Source organism: Ostrinia furnacalis, unplaced genomic scaffold (assembly GCF_004193835.3).
Source record: "Ostrinia furnacalis isolate ACB-3 unplaced genomic scaffold, ASM419383v2 OfSCF7556, whole genome shotgun sequence".
In the NCBI taxonomy this organism is placed as follows: Eukaryota; Metazoa; Arthropoda; class Insecta; order Lepidoptera; family Crambidae; genus Ostrinia; species Ostrinia furnacalis.
In genome coordinates, this window is record NW_021137795.1 from 802557 (window position 1) to 830288 (window position 27732).

The window sequence follows — 27732 nt, forward strand, 5'->3', positions numbered from 1 at the left end:
TGGGACTAGGGTGGAATGTGGAAGCAGATATTCAGGGTCTAAGAAATTGAAACAAGGTCATCTATTCTTAAAGTATACTTACAATTTTCACAGAAAGCTTTGAAATCCCATGATCATGCAATTCATCTTCAAACAAAGTAAGATCATGATAAAAGAGGATTTGCTCCTTCTGTTTTAATAGATCAAAATTGATGGTTTCATCTGTAGGTTCCACAACTATGTCATCACTCAGTGTTCCTTTATAATCGGTCGAGAAGGTCCAGTCAAATGACTTCTTTTTCTTTTCAGCATCAGGCCTGAAAATAAAAGAATACTAAATTATGTCTTAAATAAACAAGGACAGAGAACAATTTCAATTCACAAAACTGCCTTTGATTACTTCTGCCGAATAAGACTTTTTTCCTGACTAAGGATTTTAATTCTTATGATAACAACAGTCACAATAAATGTGATAATGTATTGCAACTACATACATATATCATTCAAGTTTAGGCGGTGATTTTAATAAATAAAATATTATGCTTACCGAGCTTCCAACCATGCTTCAGAACATGATACTTCAATTGCTCTCACAGTATTCGCTACAAGCTTTAAAGCATGTAATGGACTGAAATATATTTTAGCACCATTCTTATGAGTCAACGACAAAATATTTTTAGGAAAAACCATATCAGGAAAATGTGGAATTTGTAGCTCTTTGCAGTATCTGAAAAATATAAGAGATAATTTAAAGTGGAAAATTAAATATTTTTTTATACATACAAAATAGGTAACCACAAACTTAAACATACTGTAAAATTTTAGAACTTAACTTACTTGCAAAATAAGCAAAATTGATCATCATCACGTTCACAAACAACTTTGGTAGAGCACACACTTGGAAGGATGCAACTCACATCGTATGCTATATGCCAGGGTCCGAACTGGATTGACTGCGAGTTTGTAGCATAGCGGCCGGAATCCAAACGCTCATCCTAAAACGTAAAGATAAATTGAAACATTAATTTTACTTTGTTTACATAAATGTTTATTTAGGTTAATCGTCAGAACTGATTTGAAACATCATAAAACTACATCGCCTCGATTTAGCGTACGTATCTTTTGATCCCAGAACTAAACAAGAAGTGTCATCATTCTGATTCTGCGAAAAACCAATAGCTACGAATACAGTCGCGGGAAAATGCTAGCTTTGAGTACAAAGAAAATAACCTCAACTATTTACTGATTTAATTACCTCACACTGAAGCATTTCAGTAACAATTTATTAACACAAGAGATTTGTAACAATGGGTAGATTTATCAAATGGAATTTCAAAATAGTTCAACAATTTTTTACGAAACCAAACCGGCCAAAAATCAAGGAAACTAAAAATCACAGCTAAAAATCAGAGTTGATTATTTTGTTTTCAATTTTGTCAGAAGCTTCAAATTAAACCAAAATCTTGATTGAAATCAAAAGTGATTCCGCAAAAATTTAAAAAATAACAATTCAATTGCACAGAAAAACACAGCAAAGCCAATGACCTCGACCACAGATTATAGATCCGTGGTGGAGCCGTCCGTCTGCACCATGAAGCTATAGATAAAAATGGAGGCCACACTTCGAATACCTACTTGAAGCACAACCTATGTATCACTATCTCGCTTTCTGTGGGCAGACTCTCTCTTTCTAAATAAATGCTCAAAGTCATTGAAACTCAATGTAAAATCTTTTTTCTTGATTATATTATCTGTGGTAAAACTACGCCTGATAAATCAGTCCGACGAGAAGTTTTTTATAGGTGTTGCAACGGGGCATCTAAGCTAGCTCAGTCTGACACCCCGCTGTTTAGTACTAAGCCCCAGTTCGCCTTCTGCGATGAGGGGTGGGTATTTCGCNCATTTCACGCGAAGCGGACAACGAAAATCAAGTCAGGTTTTGGATTTTGTTCATATTTGGATTAAATGTACTGCTATATGACCTGAATGGATGTGCATCATTATAATTTTTTTATGAGGCTTAGTTTATTTTTTATGAGCGTTCAAAAAATTGGTAAAATTTTAGGAACAGATTTTTCAGAAGCTATTACTGCTATTATTACATTTGATTAAAAATAAACTAACTATTGGACTTTTGAGAATAAATAACTGTGTTTCTTACTATTTACTACAAATTTGAAATTTCTTTTTTGTTCACATAGAAAACCGGAAGTAAAGTTTTAAAATCGAATTTTACAAAACTTCGGTATTTTTAATTTTTTTTATTTTTATTTCAAAATATACCTAGTAGTCTATAAATAACGTGTGTAAAGTTGTAGAATGGAGTCTGTATTGGTTTTTGATTTAGACGCAGTACAGTGCGAGCACGCCGCAATGAGCGTCATACTGGCTATCGACATTTGGCTACTGTATAAAAATTATTTGTTCGAAAACAACTGAAACGTTAATATTGTTGCATTCATACTCTTAAACAATTATAATTTTGACTCGGCGAACTTCGTACCGTCTAACAGACAATGATTGTTGGCATTGAGATGGTATTACGTCGCAGACCACCCACAACTTATTGGATAATACTCTTAAAACATTACCCTTCTTTTTGGGTAGTCGGGATATGTTACTCCGGAGTGCCAGCTAACTTCATGCCAAATTTCATTAAAATCTGTTCAGCCGTTCTTTGTTTTATACATAAAACAAAGTCGTGTTAGTTACACGATTTATAAGTCAAGAACGGTTCGGCAGATTTTGATGAAATTTGATATGGAGGTAGCTAGCCAACTACCTAAAAAAGAAGAATTATGTTTTTAGTGTATTATTCAATAAGATGTGGGTAGTCCGCGACGTAATAAAATAAAAAATTAAAATTAAAAAATTCATAAAATTCATTTATTTTTGCAAATAGGCTTTAAAAAAGCGCTTTTACACGTCCCAATATTAACCCTACCACTGCTTCGGGACAATAAATGGGCCAGTGCTGAGAAGAAGCAGCGCAAGAAACTCAGTCACTATTGTCAGCCTCCTTTTCAAGGTTTTACAGTCTTTAAAATATACAAATTATAGTCATAAGTATTAATGCGAGCTAGGCAGTTAAACATTCCAAACATTTTTTAATACAATACGCACCATCTCAATGCCAACAATCATTGTCTGTTAGACGGTACGAAGTTTGCCGAGTCAAAATTATAATTGTTTAAGAGTATGCATGCAACAATATTAACGTTTCAGTTATTTTCGAACAAATAATTTTTATACAGTAGCCAAATGTCGATAGCCAGTATGACGCTCATTGTGGCGCGCTCGCACTGTACTGCGTCTAAATCAAAAACCAATACAGACTCCATTCTACAACTTTACACACGTTATTTATAGACTACTAGGTATATTTTAAAATAAAAATAAAAAAAATTAAAAATACCGAAGTTTTGTAAAATTCGATTTTAAAACTTTACTTCCGGTTTTCTATGTGAACAAAAAAGAAATTTCAAATTTGTAGTAAATAGTAAGAAACACAGTTATTTATTCTCAAAAGTCCAATAGTCAGTTTGCCCAGGAATCTAAGGCGGTTTCTGACAATGTCCTTTGATAGTGTTCTGCTAAAAGCATAATTTTAATGTTTCTAGCAAAACTTTTGTATCTTGCATCAAAGATAGGAAGGAGATTATTTTTTTTCAAACATCTGCAATTAATAACGAATCTGTCAAAAAAGAAATCTGAGAAAAGTCAACCCAAAAAAAGACAAAAAATTTTAAAGCCTACTAGTTACTTAGATCATAAAATTTTAAAATATCACAAAATTAATCTATCTCCTAAACTAAGCAAAATCGTATTACATACATGGGGGTGATTTAGATTNTTGAAGCACAACCTATGTATCACTATCTCGCTTTCTGTGGGCAGACTCTCTCTTTCTAAATAAATGCTCAGTCATTGAAACTCAATAATCTTTTTTCTTGATTATATTATCTGTGGTAAAATTACGCCTGATAAATCAGTCCGACGAGAAGTTTTTTATAGGTGTTATGTCTTGGAAGTTGGAATTAATGTTTTAATGTGAACAGCAAACTTGAGACACAAACGATCACAGTTATATCGGGTCTTGTGCGTTTTGCCCTCTCAAATCTCAATCAACAAAAACATCTCAACATTCAACATAATTATATTTATGCCTAGAAAAAAATTTTGAATGTTGAGATGTTCTTGTTGATTGTGTAAGAACACGCGCTGGAGACCCGTCCTTCCTTAGTTAGACTCCTTAGTCTCAGTTGCACCAACTTACTTTAACCGTAACTATAACAATAACCGGTGCATTTTGTATGGAGTTTGACACATTTTTGATGTTTGTTAAAGTTAAAGTAAGATGGTGCAACTCAGCCTTAGAAGCAAATCTGTAAAATCACAGTATAAAATAAAATACAAATTGATAAGGTGACCTAGTCGGAAGACAAGACATCACGTAAGCTTCAATCTCCTTGGCCATTGCCAAATTGCAACCTTGATTGAAAAAAAAAACAGACAAATCAATATGGCCGACTTTTACCGGTTGGTTTGACTGTTTTGATAAATTGATCGAAATATCAATTCTGGTTACATAAAGAGGCTCTGGATTATTTTAATAACTTGCTAATACTTGTGCTTACAATTTTATAAATAATTATGGAAGCGCTTATACCGGTTATCAATAAGTTACAAGACGTTTTCAATACTGTTGGAGCAGATGCCATTCAATTACCTCAGATAGTCGTTTTAGGAACTCAGGTAAATATTTTAATCCATAAATGGCTTAATTTATATTAGTAATTTTAGTGAACCCAATTACAAATTACTTTCACCATGATTAAATGGTGGTTATGTAAAAGTGTCACTAAAGTTCTTTGTCCCCAATTCAATAAATTGCACTATACTGTCATTGACCCTGCCCCTGTTCATGACCATTCTAGGCCTAGAAACATGTGATATTGTCTTATAAATTCTAAGACTGTTCTTTTTTACATATTCCTAAAATTGTACACACATGACTTGCAAAAAATATTCATAATACAGCCCAGAAAGTCAAGATATAAAATGGACTTGAAATAAAAACCAATGTGGGCACGGAACAATCACAGCAGTCATAAATTGTAGCTAGATAAACAATAACAAAATAACATTTCCTTTTGGAAAGCAACAACAGCTGTCTGAGATGTTATTCTTCTAGAATTTTTTTCAACATTCGCAATTTGTACAAGGCTTTTATTACTTGAAATTCTTAAACTACTAACCACTTAGAAGACCTTCCTTTTATCTAAAATATTTTTTACAGAGCTCTGGCAAGAGTTCTGTGATTGAAAGTTTAGTGGGACGCTCATTCCTGCCACGGGGCCCAGGCATTGTCACCCGGCGCCCTCTTATCTTGCAACTAGTTTACAGTCCCAAAGACAGTAAGGAACATCGCTCGGCTGAAGAAGGTAAGTGTGTTTTGCATTTCAATTTATTTTGGACAATTTCAAACATAAACGTGGTTTTTATACAGTAGTATTAGATGCTCTAATTATTTAACAATAACTTGCACCTTAATAAATGGTTAGTTAATTAGTAATAAGTTCTCATTTAGCTTTTGATAAATAAATCAAAAGATAGTTTTATTTGCATGCAGAGAATTTTGCACAATAAACATGAAGTTAATATGTTAATTCCAAGGGTGACAAAGATAATAAAACATTGATTTCAAGATGTATGAAGTTGCTTTTAAAACTTAACTAATTTTAATGAATTTTTCTTTTTAATTGTAATTAAATGTTTCTACAAAATCACATGCATGGGAAAAAATTAAATTCAAATCAAATAACTAATGCAATTAGAACAATGAAATTGTTTGTGTTAGGTACATTGATTAATGTTTTCAATCAATACAGGAAACCTTTTGTTAGTTCTACATTGCATGCAGTTGTTCTCTTCAAGGCCACCATAATGAATCATTGCACTTATTGTGATGTTTGCTCATAGATTCAATTCAATCAGCATTTATTGACTATTGATTGATAAAACAAGCATTTATTTGTCTATAATGGCATTGTATTATTTTACCCTCCTAACCAAGACTTATGTTACTAATGTTTATTCATCTTTTTTATCAATACTGTTTCCCATATACAGTCTGGCATGCATAAATTCCATTTGGGCTTATAAACACGATCTTATTAATGTTTATGAAAAATGAGTTTTTTTTTTCATTCAATAACTTTTGTCAAAGTATTTGCCATATTTTTGAACTAGTGCTAAGAACACAGAGTACTGAGGCCACACCATGGAACCCTTTAGCTCAGCTTTCCAACTCAATATTTTCAAAAGGTTGGTATGCTATAAAATTCATTTATGTATGTGTTTTGTTCACATTTTCCTTGTATTATATCTTCTGTCTGCATCAATTCTAATATACTAATAGCCCAGAATAATTTTACATGTTCAAGCATACCACCAACTTATTTATTACAAAATAATATTAAAGGGCGCTATTTTACTATGCCTTCAGGAATTTTGTTATCTGTTACAAAATAAAACTTACACTGGCTTGCTTTAACTCTAGGGGAATATGTAAAAATTACTGATAGATAATTTCTGATTGCTTCAGGTACAGTAAACTTAGAAGAATGGGGAAAATTCCTTCACACAAAAGACAGAATCTTCTCGGATTTCGATCAAATAAGACAGGAAGTGGAGAAAGAAACGGACCGCATGGCTGGCAACAACAAGGGCATTTGTCCCGAACCCATCAACCTCAAGATCTACTCTACGAGGGTAGTCAACCTCACGCTAGTCGATCTCCCTGGCATCACCAAGGTAAATACTTGACATTTATAATTGCATTCCATGCTAATCTTTATCATTACGTTGTGCGTATATCTACGCTTTTTCGTCATTATCTGGAATTCGTGATGTAATATTTCACATTAGAATATTTTGATAAGATAGTATCTTCAGATTAATAAAGAATAATATTTTAAAATGATGAATATTAAAATTAAAATAATGTTATTTGTACAGGTACCAATAGGTGACCAGCCGGAAGATATCGAGAATCAAATTAGGAACCTTATCATCAAACACATTTCCAACCCCAACTCAATTATTTTGGCTGTGACTGCCGCTAACACTGACATGGCGACGAGCGAAGCCATCAAGATGGCTAAAGAAGTGGACCCTGACGGCAGGAGGACTCTGGCTGTGGTTACTAAACTAGATCTCATGGATGCTGGTACTTTTTTGAATTCTTATTTACTTTCTATAACTAGAACTAGCTTGCTAGACTTGACTTCAAAATGTTAGTTTGTCTTTCTTTAAAATTTCTTTTTTGTATAATCAGCGTCAAAAAGATAGCGCCCAAAGTAGCCAAAAAGTACGCAACACGCCTTTGTTACTAATTGGAATAAGGTTGTGTTGTCAACTTTTTAGGCACCTTGGGTGTCACGAACTATTTGACGCTGACTGTACCTTCTATTTGTCTTGACTGAATCTTATTAAGTGAATTTGAGTATGAAATTAAAATAAATATACATAAGATCAATAGGCCAACATGTTGTGACGGTTATTTGATGACTTTATAAATAACACCACAATGTCCTTGTAGTGTGGTTGAGGGCAAAAAACATTGATATTATTATGTTGAACATTGATAATATGTTGATTGTTGTGGTAAAAGTTTGTGAGAAAAATTTATAAAAACAAGCGCTTAATTATTATTCTTCAACTATTTTTGAACTGAAATATGCCTGCATTTAATTATTTTCGTCATTGTTTACACGCGCTCGTATAAACGGAACATGCGTCCAGTCATGCATGGATAAATATATTAATTAACCTATTTCAGGCACTGACGCGATTGATATCCTCTGCGGACGCGTCATCCCGGTGAAACTCGGCATCATCGGCGTCGTCAACCGATCTCAACAAGACATAATCGATAAGAAATCGATTTCGGTGAGTTTCATCTCTACTCATACGTCCATTTATCAGATGGTTTACTGAATCGATAATCCATTGATGCTAACATCTTGTGATCAGAGTCCGATTACGCAAATGCATGCGGCTGCGTGTCTCTATTATCAGATTTACCGCTTGTCAAATAGAGAAACATCAAATATAATGAGAAACTTTTTACATAGTTTAGTAAGTCGAACTTATTTACTACTAGAACAGTAGTAGATAGTGATTCTTTAACATTAGTAGCAAGTATTTTATAAGTATCATAAAACAAATTCATTTTAGTTCAAAATATAAAACCAATAATGTATTGCAGGACGCGTTAAAAGACGAAGCAACCTACCTCCAAAGGAAATACCCGACTATAGCGACGCGGAATGGAACGCCGTATTTGGCTAAAACACTTAACAGGCTTCTTATGCACCACATAAGGGACTGCCTGCCTGAACTGAAGGTTTGTCTTGAAATTGAATAGGTACTTTGCATGCTCTTTTTCTGTAGAACGGGTCTCTAGACTATTTTGGTGCTGGAAAATACATCATGATTGTGGAATTGTATGCTAATGTAATTAATTGAACAACATTTTTTGCGACTTCGCTCAGAAGTCATAATATAGAAGACTGACAAATATTATGTGTATTAGGCCTCTCGCGCATGGGCGACTTGTCGCCGTGACTTTTTTGAAGACCATGGAGATACGTGACAGTGACAGAAACTTTTTCACGTTTTCTATACGTCTCTAATGAAGTGACATAAAAGTCACGGCGACGAAAGTCAACCGGTGTACGCGAGCCCTTACTCAAATTAGTCGGCCGTTTGGTGTAGTGGTTCAGAACGGACTACTATGCCGAGAGGTCCCGGGTTCGATTCCCGGCCGGGCAGAAATTGAAATGATGAATTTTAATTTCTGTGACGGGTCTGGGTGTTACTATGTATAATATGTGTGTATTTAAAAAAAAAAGTATATAAGTAGTGTATCCGTCAAGCTAGCACCCATAACACAAGCATTAAGTTGCTTACTTTGGGGCTAGCTGGCGCTGTGTGAAATTGTCCAAAGATTTATTTATTTATTTACTCAGCCAAAACTGAATTTGACAGGTGCGCGTGAACGTAATGATATCCCAATTCCAATCCTTGCTCAACTCATACGGCGAGGATGTGTCGGACAAGTCTCAGACGCTTCTGCAAATCATCACAAAGTTCGCCAGCGCTTACTGTTCCACTATCGAGGGCACGGCGCGGAATATTGAAACAACTGAGCTGTGTGGAGGCGCCAGGATCTGCTATATTTTCCATGAGACTTTTGGAAGGACATTGGACTCTATACATCCGTTAGTTGGTGAGTAATCTAATCATCATCATCATCATCATCATCTCAGCCATAGGACGTCGACTGCTGAACATAGGCCTCCCCCAATGCTTTCCATGTTGCCCGGTTGGTAGCGGCCTGCGTCCAGCGCCTTCCTGCTACCTTTATGATGTCGTCGGTCCACCCATAAGGGTAATCTAATACATTGAAGTAAATATAAAAAAAAACACATATATGTCACCAAAGATGTTTGCTCTAAACATATTGGCATAATATTACTTACGTGTTATCTGATAGCTGGTACACTACAATCACTTGCCGTGTTNGCCGTGTTAGGCAGCCGCCGTCATCTCAATGTATGTAAATAAATCCAAAAACCTACTTTCTTTTTTATTAAAGAAGTAAATACGGGACTCGGTTCAGAGATAAACTATGTCTTTGAATTATTTCAGTATTAGTCAGTTTGTCCCTTTCATTTTCAATTAAATGAGGGCTATCGTTTTCATTCTTAACAGTTGGCACCCCTGGCGATTGACAGGACCTTACTCTACAGAGGCGCCATCTTGATGAGTGCAAATGCGATAGTCCTCCTACCACTTTAGCGCTCACCAGTTGGTGCCACTGTCTTCGCTACTAGCAAGTGACAGGACCTTACTCTACAGTGGCGCTAACTGGTGAGCGTTAAAACGATAGCCCTCATTATAACTGAATAGAACTTTACATTTTAGTCTAGTAATACAACCAGTTGTATTTGTTCAGGACTGACACGCATGGACATTCTGACTGCAATACGTAACGCGACGGGCCCGCGGCCAGCATTATTTGTTCCCGAGGTCTCGTTCGAACTTCTAGTCAAGCGGCAGATCAGACGGTTGGAGGACCCTTCACTGAGATGTGTTGAACTGGTAAGCCTGTTACTGCTGAAAGTCTTTATTTTTCTTTTTTAGCTAAGCAGTATTAATTTATGACCGCAGTCTGTGGAGGAACACTATATGTGGTCGCGATCCTCATCACTATATGTGGGCCGAGGAAGAAGTATTAATTTACTAACTGTGATCATGATGATAGAGTGAATAAAAGACAAGTTTAAAGAGTAATCTGTTATGCATATGGCCTCACTGATGTATGAGCAAATATTTACGCGCTTTCTGTGTACGCCGCACTGCCATATCAAAATTTAACGTTGTGCTTGGGTCGCATAATAGGCGGTTTAATGCCAAATGACTCTTGGAGCGTTGGAGTTTGCGCGAGATTTGAATACTAGGGGGGCACATTAGTAGCGCCAACCAAAGTGTTAAAGAAGATGTTGTACACCCGCAGGAGAGTTGATACGATATTGTACACCCGCGGGAAAATAAAAGAGTGACATTGTACACCCGCAGGAAGTTAAACATGACACTGTACACCTTCAGGTTCACGAAGAAATGCAGCGCATCGTGCAGCACTGCGGCACCGAGGTGCAGCAGGAGATGCTGCGCTTCCCGCGCCTGCACCAGCGCATCGTGGACGTCGTCACGCAGCTGCTGCGCACGCGCCTGCCCGCCACCAACTCCATGGTAACTCCCGCCGAGACAGCAGGCAACGGCACCGAGCGCAGCAGGCAGCGGCNCGTTAAAACGATAGCCCTCATTATAACTGAATAGAACTTAACATTTTAGTCTAGGAATACAACCAGTTGTATTTGTTCAGGACTGACGCGCATGGATATTCTGACTGCGATACGTAACGCGACGGGCCCGCGGCCAGCATTATTTGTTCCCGAGGTCTCGTTCGAACTTCTAGTCAAGCGGCAGATCAGACGGTTGGAGGACCCTTCGCTGAGATGTGTTGAATTGGTAAGCTTGTTACTGCTGAAAGTCTTGGTCTTGATTTTTTGGTTACATGTATAGTTTTAAATGTAGCACTATATTCATTTACTTTTAAATTTGATGACGCTAAACTTAAAAAAGTTATCAACTCTGTGTACTATGATCTCACCGAGTATGGACAGATTTTTACGCACTTTCTGTGTGCATCGTCTACCCGTAATACCTACTACCTAAATTTTAAAACGGTGTTGGGCCAGGCCTGTTCATCTCCGCGAGTTTACATCGAAAACAAAACACGCACGATGGTCCACCTACAGGATACTATTCGACAAGGCCTCACATACGAGCGAACATTGACTCACGCACGCGTATTCTTGTGTATGATGGAAGAAAATAAAGAAAATGGTGTACTAAATACTGTGCAGTATTTATAATAATAAAAACACAGAATGTACTTTTTTAAGTTGCCTCAAGACACTGAGAGGTAAATTCATGATAATTAATGCTAAATCATGTATGTATTTCCTCCGCCATTTTCCGCAGTTTGGCACCTCACGTCACATCATTTTACCGAAGTCAGCCCTATAGCTTCGGCGTAGTGCCGATCACTGACGTTTGTCAACAAAATGGTGCTTGACTCTTGAGACAGGCTAAATTACACCATATTGTTAATGACATTGAGCATACATTTTTTTAAATACCTTCGCGGAGTAAAACTTCTGTACGTAGTACTTATTATTATTCTGTGGTTGGGCCGCTTATTAGTTGTTTAATTCCTATGTCTCTTGGAGCGTTGGAATTTGCGCGAGATTTGAAAACTAGGCGGGCACATTAGTACGCGCTGCTACCGAAATGTTAAAGACGATGTTGTACACCCGCAGGAGAGTTAATACGATATTGTACACCCGCGGGAAAATAAAAGAGTGACATTGTACACCCGCAGGAAAGTTAAACATGACACTGTACACCCGCAGGTTCACGAAGAAATGCAGCGCATCGTGCAGCACTGCGGCACCGAGGTGCAGCAGGAGATGCTGCGCTTCCCGCGCCTGCACCAGCGCATCGTGGACGTCGTCACGCAGCTGCTGCGCACGCGCCTGCCCGCCACCAACTCCATGGTAACTCCCGCCGAGACAGCAGGCAGCGGCACCGAGCGCAGCAGGAGATGCTGCCACGCGCCTGCCCGCCACCAACTCCATGGTAACTCCCGCCGAGACAGCAGGCAGCGGCACCGAGCGCAGCAGGAGATGCTGCCACGCGCCTGCCCGCCACCAACTCCATGGTAACTCCCGCCGAGACAGCAGGCAGCGGCACCGAGCGCAGCAGGAGATGCTGCCACGCGCCTGCCCGCCACCAACTCCATGGTAACTCCCGCCGAGACAGCAGGCAACGGCACCGAGCGCAGCAGGCAGCGGCACCGAGCGCAGCAGGCAGCGGCACCGAGCGCAGCAGGCAGCGGCACCGAGCGCAGCAGGCAGCGGCACCGAGCGCAGCAGGAGATGCTGCCACGCGCCTGCCCGCCACCAACTCCATGGTAACTCCCGCCGAGACAGCAGGCAACGGCACCGAGCGCAGCAGGCAGCGGCACCGAGCGCAGCAGGCAGCGGCACAGAGCGCAGCAGGAAGCGGCACCGAGCGCAGCAGGCAGCGGCACCGAGCGCAGCAGGAGATGCTGCCACGCGCCTGCCCGCCACCAACTCCATGGTAACTCCGCCGAGACAGCAGCCAGCGGCACCGGCGCATCGTGGACGTCGTCAGCAGCTGCAAAATCAAATCAAAATCAAAAATATTTATTCAGTTAAGACCACAAGTGGCACTTATGAACCTCAAAATTTAAATATAAAAAAAAGAAAAGGTAGCCCTTATGGGGCACTTTACATGACGCAGCACGCGCCTGCCCGCCACCAACTCCATGGTATAGTTGGACATGGCTGAAGTGTCTCAGATATGACATTGACAGGAGAGCGCTACTGTCTATACTGAGGGTTCCGATTTTTGCCACTTTTGACGTCTCAGAATCGTTTGACTGTAACGTCCAGTACTACAACTAGCCTTTTATAAGCCTGGTACAAGCTACGACATAGCCCGCAGAGTTGCAAAATCAAGTGACAGCTAGCAGGGCGGCAGGAGAGAGGCAGCACTGCACAAGAGCATCTTATGGCGCAGTTACACAATGGATGAACTTGATCGAACACAAGCGCAAACACGCGCACGTATGAAGAAGCATGAAATGAACTGACACGATCTGATTCGATCAAGTTCGCGCATAGTGTAACTGCGCCATTATGGTAAAATCAACTACTCGATTGAACGGCTAGGCCGTTTATTAAACGCCCGTCCACCGCTCGAACTGCCCCTTGATAAGGCGCCGGCGCATTCTGACTCAGAAAGGAGAAAGGTTTGCGTGCGTCACGAATTCTGGCGCTCTTTCACTCTACTGTGTTGATTATTATTTCCGCGTCACTTTTGAACCGTCTTAATCAAAGCAATATTAACCCACACGGCTATAATTTACACTTTTTCTTCCCCAGGTGGAGAATCTGGTGGCCATAGAACTAGCGTACATAAACACGAAGCACCCAGACTTCCACCGCGAGGCGGCGCTAGTGTCAGGCCTTCTCAAAAGCACGGACAGTCTCATAGACGAAAACAGCCCGTTGTTCCGGCAGAAGACACCGCGCGCCACCCCATCGCCGGTATCCACAATGTTCAAAGTATATATTTGTTTATAGTATACCTGTTGCATGTGAGGTTTGGGGTCTAACCTGTCACTAATGAGGTAAGATGGTATATAAACTTTAATCGGAGACAAAAAATTAAAAGCTCAAGTCTCAAATGGTATGTAATTGTACACCATGTTAAAAAGTAAATCAATAATTCATTTCATTTCATATGCTCCAATAATTGGTGATGTTCGACTACTTTTGGTTCAAAGAAAAATTGCATCTTCTTCTACCACAATACACAGTATGGTCGAATAATTCGCCATTATAAATCATACTTGAATATGACCAAGGTTTATATTTTAAAAGTAGCACCATGTAGTAAGTCAATCATCCACATCCAATCGTTCTGAATTGTTTCTAAAAGTAACACCATGTAGAAGTAAGTAAGTGAATCATCCACATCCAATTTTCACACAGAACAATTTTCTGTATAGTTTCTAACTAACACATAATAACAAGGGGTAAATACAGTAAATAGGCACACAGTCTACTAGAACTAATCGAGAGACAATTAGGTGGTCTATCTTAATTAACACTGTTTGGTTGTATTACTTGTGTAGCTTCAAGTCTCTCCACAGTTTTGGTAGACAGTATGTCTGCAAAAAACATTCCTGATCGCGATCATCACAACATCTAGATTCTGTTTTATTTAATTTCATGTTCCATCCAATACTGATATAAATGAAAAACTATTATTGTGTATACGTGTATTGTATTTATATTATTATGTATTTAATCTCTCAGAATAAATAACTTTTGCTGACTGTTTATATTATAGCTATTTCTGCGACAAATGGGTGAAAGAGGGTCCACCCTAGTATTCTTGGGGAATGTCTGGGAAGCGTACAACCAGGTAACTGTCAGTTAGTGACCGTTGTGTGAGCTAGCGCTGTAAATTACAGACTCATTAGTCACATTCCCAGGTACCATAATATTTAATAAACCATTCTATGTCAGCTTCTTAAAACATACTAAGTGGGCTCTCTTTCAACAATGTTGCTGAACAATCATTAGATGCCATTTATTAGTGTTTATGTTTACCGCATGTAAAATGTGCCAAGTAAATATTGGTTTGGAGTTTCGTGACTGAATGATAACATAGTATATCGTGTATTTCAGCATGTCGCGGCGATTACAGATGGCCAAGAAAACAAATCTCCCACTCAACCAGCTATTATGGAATCCCCAAATACTCCACAGGTGCGTTTTGTATTAGAATTTGCAATGATCTTAGTTGTTTTGTTAACCAACTTCATTAAAGTAAAATATCTTTATGAGGTCATGATTTATATTTATTAAGAGGTTAAAAGGAAATAACTATACACATAATAGCAGCCCCAGATTAGCTCTACAAAACCTGCTAAGAATAATAAAAGTAATTGTAATACTCTAACAACCGTTTTGTGGAATAAAACTCAAATGTCTTGACGCTTGAGTTCATTGTAGCATTTTAGCTTGCTACATCCAGCATAACTTCCAATTTGTACCAATCATAGGCTTTTGTAGGTCATATTTGACAGTGATTCCAGAAAACGGGTGTAAGAAATATGTATCTTTGCTACACGCTTGACCCGTAACTCGTGCACATTAGTAGCGTGTATTGTGTGTAGGTGAACGGCACCCCCGAGAATAAAGTGTTGACGCCGCAGAAGCCCGTCAACTTGCTGCCCGAGGTGCCTTCGCAGACCTCGCGCAAACTCTCCGACCGCGAGCAGCACGACTGTGACGTCATCGGTGAGTTGCGCGCGCGCACTGCGCACACACACATTCAACATTATAAACTCATGCCCGTATTCACAAACGATGCTTCCTTAAGTGAAGCAGCAAATCGAACGCACGGCGTTGGATAGAGCTCTGTGATTGGTTCGTATGTCACCCTGTGCGTCCACGCGCCCTCTGAGACCTCATAGTAATGTTTGTGAATACGGGTGTCAGTCTCAAACACACTGATATATATGTTGCAGCTCTTTATTCTTAAATTTTTGTATCTAAAATAGCTGTACAGATTTTCTAGCTCAAGCTATGACATTAATTTTACTCAGGGTCAGGTTTGAACCTGTGCAGCTGTGTGTCAGTTATCGTCCTTGAGGACGGGATAATACCAGGCCTGTTCATCTCCGCGAGTTAACATCGAAAACAAAACACGCACGATGGCCCACCTACAGGATACTATTCGACAAGGCCTCACATACGAGCGAACATTGACTCACGCACGCGTATTCTTGTGTATGATGGAAGAAAATAAAGAAAATGGTGTACTAAATACTGAGCAGTATTTAACTGCCTAAATAATAATAAAAACACAGAATGTACTTTTTTAAGTTGCCTCAAGACACTGAGAGGTAAATAAGTAGTTAATATTATTCATGATAATTCATGCTAAATCATGTATTTCCTCCGCCATTTTCCGCAGTTTGGCACCTCACGTCACATCATTTTACCGAAGTCAGCCCTATAGCTTCGGCGCAGTGCCGATCACTGACGTTTGTCAACAAAATGGTGCTTGACTCTTGAGACAGGCTAAATTACACCATATTGTTAATGACATTGAGCATACATTTTTTTAAATACCTTCGCGAAGTAAAACTTCTGTACGTAGTACCACAGAATAATAATAAGTACTACGTACAGAAGTTTTACTTCGCGAATAATTAAAAAATACAAGAATACGCGTGCGTGAGTCAATGTTCGCTCGTATGTGAGGCCTTGTCGATGGCCCTCCTGTAGGTGGGCCATCGTGCGTGTTTTGTTTTCGATGTAAACTCGCGGAGATGAACAGGCCTGGTAGTACTTATATTATTATTCTGTGATAATACGAGAAATCTATTTCACTATGACAGTTTAGTATATCCCATCTGGAATACAACATTATTTGACAAGAAAACACCACACGAATTATATTTATCAACAAAACACATACCTACATAATAATATTATCGTTTTTTGTCTGTGTCGTTTTTACATTTCGTTTTCGTATTGATTGCGATTGAAAGTAATAATTTATTAATAAATAATGTTATTTCAAATCATCACTAACTAATAATTATTATGTTCATGAACTACGGCGGGAAATCAGAGCTTATAAATATTCTTTTATTATTATCGAACATTAATAAAAATATTACTGCAAATTATGTATAATATCGTAACTTTTAGGGATAGGTCTAATGAAAATTCTATCGAGTATTCATCTGTAGAAGTTGAAAATGTTGTTCATGTACCGAATTATCGCGAATGAAATCAAAATCAAAGTTCAGCGTAAATTAAAACAAATTTCGGCCTATACCTATTTTATATCCATAGCTTCACGGACCAATTGTTTTTGTATGATGCTAGGTGGACGGAGCGACTACGCGACGTATAACGTAAACTCAAAGACTGTTGAAGGCATCACGATGATGCAATTGAACCTAATGGGTGACTTAGTGGGTGAGGACTACATAGAGCCGATACAGCAACGCTTTACTCATTTGCTCACCTTTCCGACCACCTACCATTGATCTGTTCGCTTCTTGCCAGTGCTTTTCTTGCAAAAACACGTTTTCTATGCGAGCAAATTTGATTCTATCTTCAAGTACCTACATGAGGTTAATTTGGAAGACTGTCTGTAAAACTTAAATCAGTCTATCTCGTTCATTCCATAGTAATTAAAAAAGGACGACAGACTTGTGTGTTCGATATTCTCTAATGGCGATTGATAAAACCCCCGTAATTTTGCTGATTGTTTGAGAATAATATTTTTGCCAGCTTAAGTTGTTGACATTCGTACTCGTGCGTGCATTCTATTACCTAAAACGAAAAAGATATGACTGATTTTCAGTTTTACAGTTTGCAAAATTAATCTTGCAATCGTTCTTGACTTGTAACTAACCATTTATGAATTATTGTTATTGCGGGAGAAGCTCTCGGATAATTTTATTTAATAGTCTAGTGCTAATCGTTATATTTTTTTAAGTCGGACATTTAATAACAAAATCATTAATCATGCGTCATTATTAATGTTATGCACATTGTGATTAACTTTTATGTGTTTTGAAATAAGAGCAATGACTCGACTGGATCTGAATTTGCATGTAAAGTTAGCTAAAAATAATCCTTATGTGTATTAATAAAATAATGTAATTAAATGATTAACTTTTTAAACTGCAAAATTAGTTCCAGCAAACCTTTTAAAGAGTCTTTATTGTTGCCAGTACATGTATTATTATTGGATGCATGTAGTGACAACAAAATAAAACTGGCACAGATAAATAAAAATGCACAATGGTGTTTAGATTAAGTTAGAGAAGGGACATGTTTACTATATCACAACTCTGGGGTTACAAATGTGCTACATACTTATATAAATGATGACTCAAGTAATTTTGTGGGATATTTTAACCCCTAACCTTGTGTGAAGACTGAAGATCCAAAAAAAAATATTTTTCTTGTCAAAGAAGGATAAAATAAGGACGAAGAAAACATTCTAAAATGGTTGAAGTTCTTTTCAGCCATGGCTCTAATTCTAGTAATACGTTTTGTAATTAGATCCAACCCTCAAAATTTTTTGGGTCATTAACAAAAATCACACCATACAAAAATACAAAAACCTTTATCTATAATTTTCAGAGCGGTTGATTAAATCGTACTTCTACATCGTGCGCAAGTCGATCCAGGACTCCGTTCCGAAGGCTGTGATGCATTTCTTAGTGAACTACGTGAAAGACAACCTGCAGTCTGAGCTGGTGACGCATCTGTACAAGTCGGACCAGGCAGAGAGTATGCTCAACGAGTCCGAACACATCGCTCAGAGGAGGAAGGAGGCTGCGGACATGCTCAAGGTATGAACATGGATCATTTATTTTCGGTGACCGTTTTACCTGTCTGGCCTGAGGAAAATTGCGCCTAAATGGGACTCTTCATTCCTCTTATTTTAATATATTGCCTGAGGAGGCTACTTTAACGCCTAGGTGGAGCTAAAAACGTAGCGCGAGTCGAATGCGTCGGTCATATTATAAGGAACTTAGAGCTGAGCGAGAACTGTCTTAGCAAGCATGCCATATTTATGTCGGAATAAGTCTAGTCTTGCTCACTCGCTATTTCAGCAAATGCCCTGAAGTGTAGATAAATAATAAATGCATGGAAAGTTCGGGTATGCAAGCTCCACAAATCCAAGACCACGAACCCTGCCCTGGAATAAACTTATTTTTTCAAAACTGGAATCTAAAAGACCTTTCGACCTTTGGAACATACATAGTGGTGCAGATAGCTGTTGGTATAGAACCACAAAGTATTTTTTTTATGCAGCACCAGGACTTCATTTTATTGTTGTTTTTCTAACTTTTATTATTATAATTATTATAAAACTTTAATGCACAATAAAATAGTACAAAAGGTGGACTTAATGCTTTTTAAGCATTCTCAGCCAGTCGACCCCTGGGTTATGCAGAAAGCTGTGTGTGCGAAGGTAGAGGTAGAAGGGTAGAAGTTAAATTTTTAATTGATATAATATTTAAGATACATATACCTACATACATACATAAATATACATACATATATACAGATACATACAAACATATAATATAAATAAATATAATTAACATTAATACCATATAATATGTGATAAATAAATAAACAATATTACGCAATCATGTGTCAACTTTCTTTATTTTTGTTTGATTGCAGGCACTGCAACGCGCCGGGCAAATCATTAGTGAGATCCGAGAGACGCACATGTGGTGATGGTCGCCCGATCGCAGAGACTCTAGTCCATAAATTAGTGAATTGAGCCGCAGGCTCTGTACATACGCCTCTAAAATTATGTGCATTAGGTCCTTTTTTTACTTACAGAGTTTTACACATCACATACATTTGCTTTTAGCTCCTTTTCTGCAGCTCTCTTTTATAAGTATTAAGTATGTTCGTTGTTCCCGACCGTTAAATGATTTCATCGTGTAAATTAAACCAAAAATTCGAGTCGAAGCAGAAGGTAGAAGCAAATGCATGTTAGTTGTAGTTGACATTTAAACGGTGCATTGCATGCTTGATTCGGGGCTTTTGTCAAGTCTCCGTGTTTTTGGTGATGTCATTATGTAGACTGTTATTGAATAGTATGTACTTACTTGGAAATGAAATGTTTGTATATTCGACTGTAAGATACAGTGCCAATATTTTTTCTTCAACTTTATCGTTAGACTTTGAAACTAATGGTCGAAGCTACTTTATTATTGCACAAAATAATGCTGTTTTGACTTCAGTTACCATTTTTCAATAATATTTAGTGTTAGGCTAACTTTGAAGTGTACTCAATATAACGTGTAGTTAATCCAGTGATATTACTTGTAACTCGTAACCTCACTGTATTGGTATTTTCGATTACCCATTACGCTATTTTACGATATTTTATCTTAAAACGTCTGCATAGGCATCATTGATACGATTGTGTATCGATTTATTTAGGACGATAGCTTTTTGCATTCACAGGGTTGGTTGTTTTAGTTATGTTTGCGTCTGACAGCGACTAGGTGTAGTTAAATTTAATCGTGCAGTATGTTCTATGATATAGTTCCTTTTTTAATAAGTTAGTTGCGAGTTTGCATGCTGTGTTATCTTTCACACACTGTTTCGAGTCATATTGTGTCATTGTCCAGGCTGAAAGTGATTTATTTATATTTAACATCAATTTAGAGTAGCGAGTATTCCAATGCAATGTTACAATGTATTTATTGTTAGTGCGAGGTGTGATTTGCTTTATGTATCAAACGAAACCAATTGAATGTTACACGAGGTAAGATTGTATTTAAAAGTCTGTTAATTATTAAAATAGATTCATTTTATAAATGTCTTTCTTTTATGAAACGCAATCAAATCTGACCAATTTTCTGAAAACTATATGCCGAATCTAGTGAGGGACATGATATTTTAATTAAGGACAATTTAACTACAAACTTAAAATACAAAAGTGACAGGAAAATCAAAACCCAAGTTATAAAGATAGTAGTTTATTGGGATAAAAATAACAATTATGGTATTTACAACCAAATGACATGTTTGCACATTAACGATAAGATAGATTTGTTAAACAATATAAGAATATCATCATTAGGAATATTAAAAACAAGCAAGTCATAGCAATAAAATTGTGACATCGCGTAGTTGAGACATTCAAATCAGGAGAAACATAATAAATGACACATTTAACTACACAAAAAGTAACAACAATACGATCAATTCAATATTTTCAATAGTTAAAATTCGATAGAGGTGGGGATGTTGTAACAACAAACAAACGTAGGAAGAATCGGTTCAACATATTAATACTCAAAATAGACCCTTTTAGGTGGAACAAAATGGCACACTGCATCAACAATGCTACATCTAGTACTAGCACAAAACATACACAACCAATAACAATTGTAAATTTTAAATCTAGACTAAAATGCTTGCACGAACGTGAAATATTTAGGATAAACCTGGGTTAGCTTGAAATTCTTGTCTAATACCTATATTATTATCATAATTATTTTACGAAACTGTGGAAGAGTATTCTTGTGATAAGTGGAAGCTCATAATTTATTGCTTGTACGAAGTAGGAGTAATTAATCTTTTTCATAGTTTGCATTGATTTGAAACTACTGGAAGTTAACAATATTTTTTGCACGAAAAATAACAACAATACTCTGTAGGTAGACAATATTTTAAGTAACGTTACATTTGATTGAACTCAACGAACCTAATTTAGGAACGGTAGTGAAAGGATCAAAAGAGGCATTGAACTCGTAATTTTATACAACAAATTAAACATATTAAACAACTCGTAACGCGAGCCACATTCACTTTAAACTGAGATTCGTTTGATTACGTACGTTTGCAAGAAGCTAGCTAAGTATTCCAACATCAACATTATTCTAACATCAATTTCTACTTATTAAGAATCCTAACCCAGGTGCAGTACAATTTTTACTCAACAACACTTAATTAAATTACAATGTCATGGCGTTTAAACACTATTTCTAAGGTTATGGCAAGGAATGAGATTTTGTAGTTACTATGTTTAGGACTATTTCAAATAATATTATTGAATAAAGTGCATCTTGTTATCAAAAATACTGGACAGTTTTATACTTGGAGGTTTTTTTAATTTCATTGGTTCATAATTCAAAGGTAATTGAATATTTTATAAAAAATAATTCTAATATCTATTTCATGTGTTTACTTTGCAGTAATGGTCTAATGGTAATTTGTACTTATTACTGTTATTTATTTATCAGCGCTTACAAGGAACGTTGAAACGCACTTTTTGCATATTTGAGTTACGAATTTATTTATAGTACAAGTCTACTTACTGGCAATTCTAAAAGTAGGACTGGTTGATCAAATTTTGTATTATACTATAACCCTTAAATGCATGAATTTTTATTTAGTTATGAAAAAAATATTTCAATTAGATTTTTGGCCACAGATTGGGGGAAAAATAATAAAAAAAATCTTAGTACGAAAAAAAAGCATATTTTTGAAAATTAACAGTATGTAGCCAAATGTCTACACCATGCGTTTTTATGCCATAAAATTGTTCTATGGTTTGTTAATTTGGCTTTTCTTTTCAGCATGTTTGGCTCGCTATCTGAATAGGAAATTGAGGCAGCTCTTGCTGCTTTAAATGATGGTGCAGTCTCAGAACATGATGAAAATTTAGATGATGATAACATCGATTATTACCCAAACGTACGGGATTTATTGCATGATCTGGATGAGGAGTTCATAGATCATAATCTACCCTTGGAACATAACGAAGACCCTGAAACATAACCCTCCCATAGTCTATGAAGAGGAACATATTATATTAGATCAGATCTTCATTATGTTCCAGAGTCTTCGTTATGTTCCAAGGGTAGATTATGATCTATGGACTCCTCATCCNATTAGGATAAACCTGGGTTAGCTTGAGATTCTTGTCTAATACCTATATCATTATCATAATTATTTTACGAAACTGTGGAAGAGTATTCTTGTGATAAGGAAATAATTATCTGGAAGCTCATAATTTATTGCTTGTACGAAGTAGGAGTAATGAATCTTTTTCATCGTTTGCATTGGTTTGAAACTACTGGAAGTTAACAATATTTTTAGCATGAAAAATAACAACAATACTCTGTAGAAAATATTTGTATCGTTACATTTGAACTCAACGAATCTAATTTAGGAACGGTAGTGAAAGGATTAAAAGAGGCATTGAACTCGTAATTTTATACAACAAATTAATTTAAACAACTCGTAACGCGAGGCACATTCACATTAAACTGAGATTCGTTTGCAAGAAGCTAGCTAAGTATTCCAACATCAACATTATTCTAACATCAATTTCTACATATTAAGAATCCTAACCCAGGTGCAGTACAATTTTTACTCAACAACACTTAATTAAATTACAATGTCATGGCGTTTAAACACTATTTCTAAGGTTATGGCAAGGAATGAGATTTTGTAGTTACTATGTTTAGGACTATTTCAAATAATATTATTGAATAAAGTGCATCTTGTTATCAAAAATACTGGACAGTTTTATACTAGGTTTTTTTAATTTAATTGGAAAGTATTCAATGGTAATTGAATACTTGAATAGTTTACAAAAAATAATTCTAATATCTATTTTATGTGTTTACTTTGCAGTAATGGTCTAATGGTAATTTGTACTTATTACTGTTATTTATTTATCAGCGCTTACAAAGAACGTTGAAACGCACTTTTTGCATATTTGAGTTACGAATTTATTTATAGTACAAGTCTACTTACTGGCAATTCTAAAAGTAGAACTGGTTGATCAAATTTTGTATTATACTATAAAATCTAATTTCGATTTCCCCTAATTATAGCGACACATTGATAATACTTCATTTTTGAGTAAAACGATATGCATCGTCATTAACCGACCACAAATCTATGCTAAATGTGCTATACTATAACTACGTGTTTTCTCACATTTTATTTTTAAAATTTAAATTATGCTGTCTGCATATTATGATATTCTATGAGTATATGTTTTGACTTGAATTTTACTGCACAAAAAGTAATTACATATTTAATTCAAGAAATCACCACATATAGAAGATAGTTGTGGCTGTTGAAAGTTTTGTACTAAAAATCATTGTACGAAAATCATCTTCGTATTCTGTAAATCCTATTTAACTACTTTAGTAAAATTATGAGTAAGTAGGTAGTTGTTTCAGTTAATTAATTTAAAGCCAATTAATAAAATTACATCAATGGGAATGGATTAGACTTTTTTGAGATTATTGATAAAAATATCGTCTCAACGTGAGTTTAGTAAATAAATGGTTGCCTCTACGAACAATCGTGAATGAAAAAAACGTTACAAAGGATTTCGACTATATCAGTTATTCCAATATCTAAGTGGTATACATTTTCATACTACACAGTTGCTTCTAATGAAGAGGGTAAACGTGTACTACGTCTCATGAACAAGTTACATGGCGACAAACAATGTTTTGAATGCTTCGACTCAACAATTCCAATTACGGCACTTCACAAAACCATTACAGAGTCGTGCAAGTTTGTTTACCTTGTGTACAAGCGTCTGGACTATGCCACGATACGTTACCGTCGCGCTACACGGCTGTGACGCGGCGGCGCGCGCGGCGCTAAGAAGCGGGCGCGCGCTTCTCGCTTTCGAGCAGTTTGTCGTCGGAGCAGAACTTTTCGAGTTGCTTCACGTAGTACGTGTTGAAGTTTAGCCTGGAAAGATGCGAATAAAAAAAAGCTATGAATGAATGGCTGGCCCAATTTCATGAGCGACGAAGGATTTTGTTCTTTTTATATATTTCGCAAAACTAGTGCGTTATTAACCGACTATAATAGCCACCCACCGAATGGCTCGGTGAACTGAAGAACGAGTCGGCCAACGCGCTATTACTCGGCTCTCGTTTACATTAATGGCAGCCTGTAGCGCGACTCCGAGTACGAGAATGAGTCGACATCCTACTGGTCGTAGTAACATGCGCTCGATGAGTAACAATTGAGGACATTAGGTAGAATGAGTAGATCGTGACGTGCTACAGCCAATAGCCCTAGTATACACCTGTGTACCACAATACGCACCTGGCAGAGATATTCAGCAGCTTGTTGGTGTTGTTGTCGCGCGCCATTCGCTCGATGATGGCGAGTACGGACAATAGCGCGGCCGTGAAGCGCAATCCGTAGCGCGAGACCGAACGAGAGAACGAGTCGGCCGACGCGCTACTGGTCGCGCCGCCGCATCCTTGGCTCTAGAGTTATGATGTAAATAGTAAATACATTACAAATTGAATATTTTTATTGTTAAAATGATGACTAATGAAGTAACAAAATCTAACGTATTCCCGCACACACGGAGCTCAAGTGAGACTTGAAATAGTTTTCATTTGATTTTACTAGAGCCGAAGCTGAACAGTAAAATGTGCGGGAAGACCTCTTGGCTCAGCTTAAGTAGATATACTAAAGAAGTAAAAATGATTTGTATGTAAAAAGGACTCACTGTTATGGTTTCTCACGGTGGAAGTGAGAGATTCAGAGACCTTTACATATTTTATCGATAACTTATTTAAAAGCTTCAAGAAAAACTAAGTTTTAACCTTTTTTGTTATATTTTGCAATCCTAAGTAACTCATAATACCACTCTTATGTCACCAAGGTCTGCTCAAGATGACCTTAATGACTATTAAATTAACGAAGCGTGAAAAGAAAACACTCCTAAAAATATTGACCAACTTGATCACCATTGTGTATCTAATTTTACAATAGTCAGTGTCAAGATTTGGGACTTAATTTAACAGAAAACATGATGAAGTGAGGTTAAAAGTAATGAAATATAACTATTACTAGAACATCTAGTTTTACCATCAACAACTGTGTAAGTTTTAGTACAGTATAAGTTACAGTTAACACAAATATGGGATACAATTCATACAATAATGATACAACAAATAGTACTCACCGTTGTATTCTAAAACAGAAAAGTCATGAAAGAATTGTAAGAAAGCTGTTAGGATTAGGTATGATTTAGTTTCACAAATACTACATGGAAGCATTTCAATTTTATGATTTTACACTGAATGGAGACCCAACCTATGTTTGAATTGTCAACTGAAAAATCTACCAATCAGTAATTGAGTAGTTGACAATAAAGACTAACTGATGTTTTTTATTTGCTCTGGAAAACCAAAGTAAGCCTACAAATGATATCAAAGGTTCCTGTTTCTATACAGGGTGTTAGGTAAATGGGTATATGAGCCGACACTAGCCCATGTTAACATGGGCATATAAATGGTATGGTGAAGTCAGTTTTTTTTTTTTTAATTTTCATACAAAAAAAATATTATAAAATCCGATTTGTATGAAAAATAAAATAATTAAAATGAAGATATCAATTTTCTGACTTCACCATACCATTTATATGACCATGTTAACATGGGCTAGTGTCGGCTCGTATACCCATTTACCTAACACCCTGTATAATATCGTAAGAGGTACATCTTTTCAAAGGTAGTGTCAACTAAACAATTGCGATTCTATTGAACGCTCCGCGATTGGTCTCACTTCTCAGGTGACAGTTCTAAGTGCAAATTCGGTTGTGTCCACACGATTAACAACTTTAATGCAGTTTAGTAAAGTGCTCTGTTCAATGTTTGCACATTGCGATAGTGACTGACTCGTATACCTCGCTATAGTCTGAACTGTCATACGTAGATCCAAGCATACTGTTAAGCTCTGCGTCCACGAAGTACTTGTGCATCTCCTTTTGCCAATTAACGTGTTTTGGTAGCGTTAAAAGAAAATACAAAAATAAATTATTGTTAGAAATCATATAATACTAAACGCAAAAGCGTACTAAAAAGGTATCGGTTAGGCATAAATACGATAGATAGTCGTCAGCCTTAGTAAATAAGATAAGTTAGAACTCTCGCAGATGAATTTTCCCGTATCTATCAAGGCAGTGGAAAAAAGAAAAAATCATGGTAAAAAGGACAAAGCTTAAGGTTCGATTCCCGAAACAGTAATTTGTATGGACATTGCAAGCTTGAATTACATTAAGTATTAATTGCCCACTTTTTTAAAAGTTGTTTACAACTCGTAGTTATGGTAGACGCGGGAAAATTACGCTCCGTGAGTTCTCTCGCTTTCGATAAATTAAATACATAATTTCATAACGTATCATATCTTATACACAGTTATTTCCCCAACTAATGTTTGAATCATAAAAACTACATGGTGTAACCTCGGTAAATAACAGTATTAATCAAGTAAAAAGCAGTATACGTAATACCAGCGCTTTATAAAATAAAGCTTGTGCCGATGTGCTAGGCTTTTACAATAACAACACAACAGTGTGGATTTTCATAAGATAAAAATATGGTACAACAACATTATTTACAATGCATAGTCATTAAAACTGGGTACAATATTGACACTAATTATATGTATTAAATAAAAATTTTGTAACTGTTATTATTACCGAGTTTAATCCCTAAAAGTAAATAAATACGATAATTCATGTGAGTTATTATATGATACATCAATAAATACAAAAATACACATTTTCATAGATAGATTGTTGCGTTTAATTCACGATTCATCAAATGCCAGCAACTAGGTACATGTCATATTGCATAAAAAATAGGTACCTAATGTTATAAAATACACGCAGTAAACATTTTAGGACTGAAAATATGCCATTTTGTTTGTTGCACTGTTTGTGACAGATTGCACTGATATTGCTATCAAATCGAATTGAGATCACACAAATTTTAAAAATCCTCACTTGATTTTGAACTTTATACTGAGGCCATACATTTTAAAATTGTAGGGGAGACTGTCCAATATGTAAGTCGAGCGGATAGAATTCATTTGAGAATTAGATATTGGGATCATTCATGACAGTGGATTAAACGCATATAGACGGTACCTATACCTCCTCTACAAC

At 36.7% G+C, this 27732-nt stretch overlaps 3 protein-coding genes across 6 annotated transcripts in view; 1 reads left to right on the forward strand and 2 right to left on the reverse strand.

Annotated features, from left to right (window-relative positions):
- The window catches only part of LOC114365141 (TIP41-like protein), a 2773-nt gene extending 1282 nt beyond the window's left edge, over nt 1-1491 (reverse strand). The window contains exons 1-4 of the mRNA XM_028321631.1: nt 1235-1491; nt 817-974; nt 527-706; nt 83-296 (exon numbers count right to left, since the gene is read on the reverse strand). Coding sequence (XP_028177432.1) covers nt 83-296; nt 527-706; nt 817-974; nt 1235-1249 — 567 coding nt within the window. The 5' untranslated portion in view covers nt 1250-1491. The remainder of the gene's footprint in view (nt 1-82; nt 297-526; nt 707-816; nt 975-1234) is intronic.
- A 2995-nt stretch (nt 1492-4486) lies between these two features.
- Drp1 (dynamin related protein 1) lies at nt 4487-20593 on the forward strand. Of its 3 annotated transcripts, none has more exons than XM_028321608.1 (14): nt 4487-4734; nt 5279-5423; nt 6587-6795; nt 7000-7210; nt 7823-7932; nt 8252-8389; nt 9034-9274; nt 10004-10149; nt 10657-10800; nt 13584-13766; nt 14898-14978; nt 15389-15512; nt 18387-18598; nt 19443-20593. In XM_028321608.1, the coding sequence occupies exons 1-14, from the start codon at nt 4633-4635 to the stop codon at nt 19497-19499; spliced, it is 2103 nt and encodes a 700-aa protein (XP_028177409.1). In that variant the 5' UTR covers nt 4487-4632; the 3' UTR covers nt 19500-20593. The 3 variants fall into 3 exon arrangements, with proteins under 3 accessions (XP_028177409.1, XP_028177408.1, XP_028177411.1); XM_028321607.1 differs by lacking the exons at nt 10004-10149; nt 10657-10800 and adding exons at nt 10934-11079; nt 12027-12170; XM_028321610.1 differs by lacking the exons at nt 10004-10149; nt 10657-10800 and adding exons at nt 10934-11079; nt 12027-12170 and having other exon boundaries at nt 13584-13748.
- Nucleotides 20594-20742: 149 nt separating this feature from the next.
- Nucleotides 20743-27732, reverse strand: part of LOC114365122 (gamma-tubulin complex component 2) — a 34346-nt gene continuing 27356 nt past the window's right edge. The window contains exons 14-17 of one of the 2 annotated variants that reach the window (XM_028321605.1): nt 26470-26547; nt 24873-25039; nt 22690-24509; nt 20743-21229 (exon numbers count right to left, since the gene is read on the reverse strand). In XM_028321605.1, the coding sequence (XP_028177406.1) occupies nt 24416-24509; nt 24873-25039; nt 26470-26547 (339 nt within the window). In that variant the 3' untranslated portion in view covers nt 20743-21229; nt 22690-24415. The remainder of the gene's footprint in view (nt 21230-22689; nt 24510-24872; nt 25040-26469; nt 26548-27732) is intronic. The other variant, XM_028321606.1, reaches the window with a different exon arrangement.

Coding starts and splice junctions, on each gene's coding strand:
- Drp1 (XM_028321608.1), top strand. CDS start 4,633: ATGGAAGCGCTTATACCGGTTATCAATAAGTTACAAGACGTTTTCAAT. Junction 10,801..13,583: donor TGCCCGCCACCAACTCCATG/GTAACTCCCGCC, acceptor TTTCTTCCCCAG/GTGGAGAATCTGGTGGCCAT. Junction 15,513..18,386: donor GCACGACTGTGACGTCATCG/GTGAGTTGCGCG, acceptor TATAATTTTCAG/AGCGGTTGATTAAATCGTAC.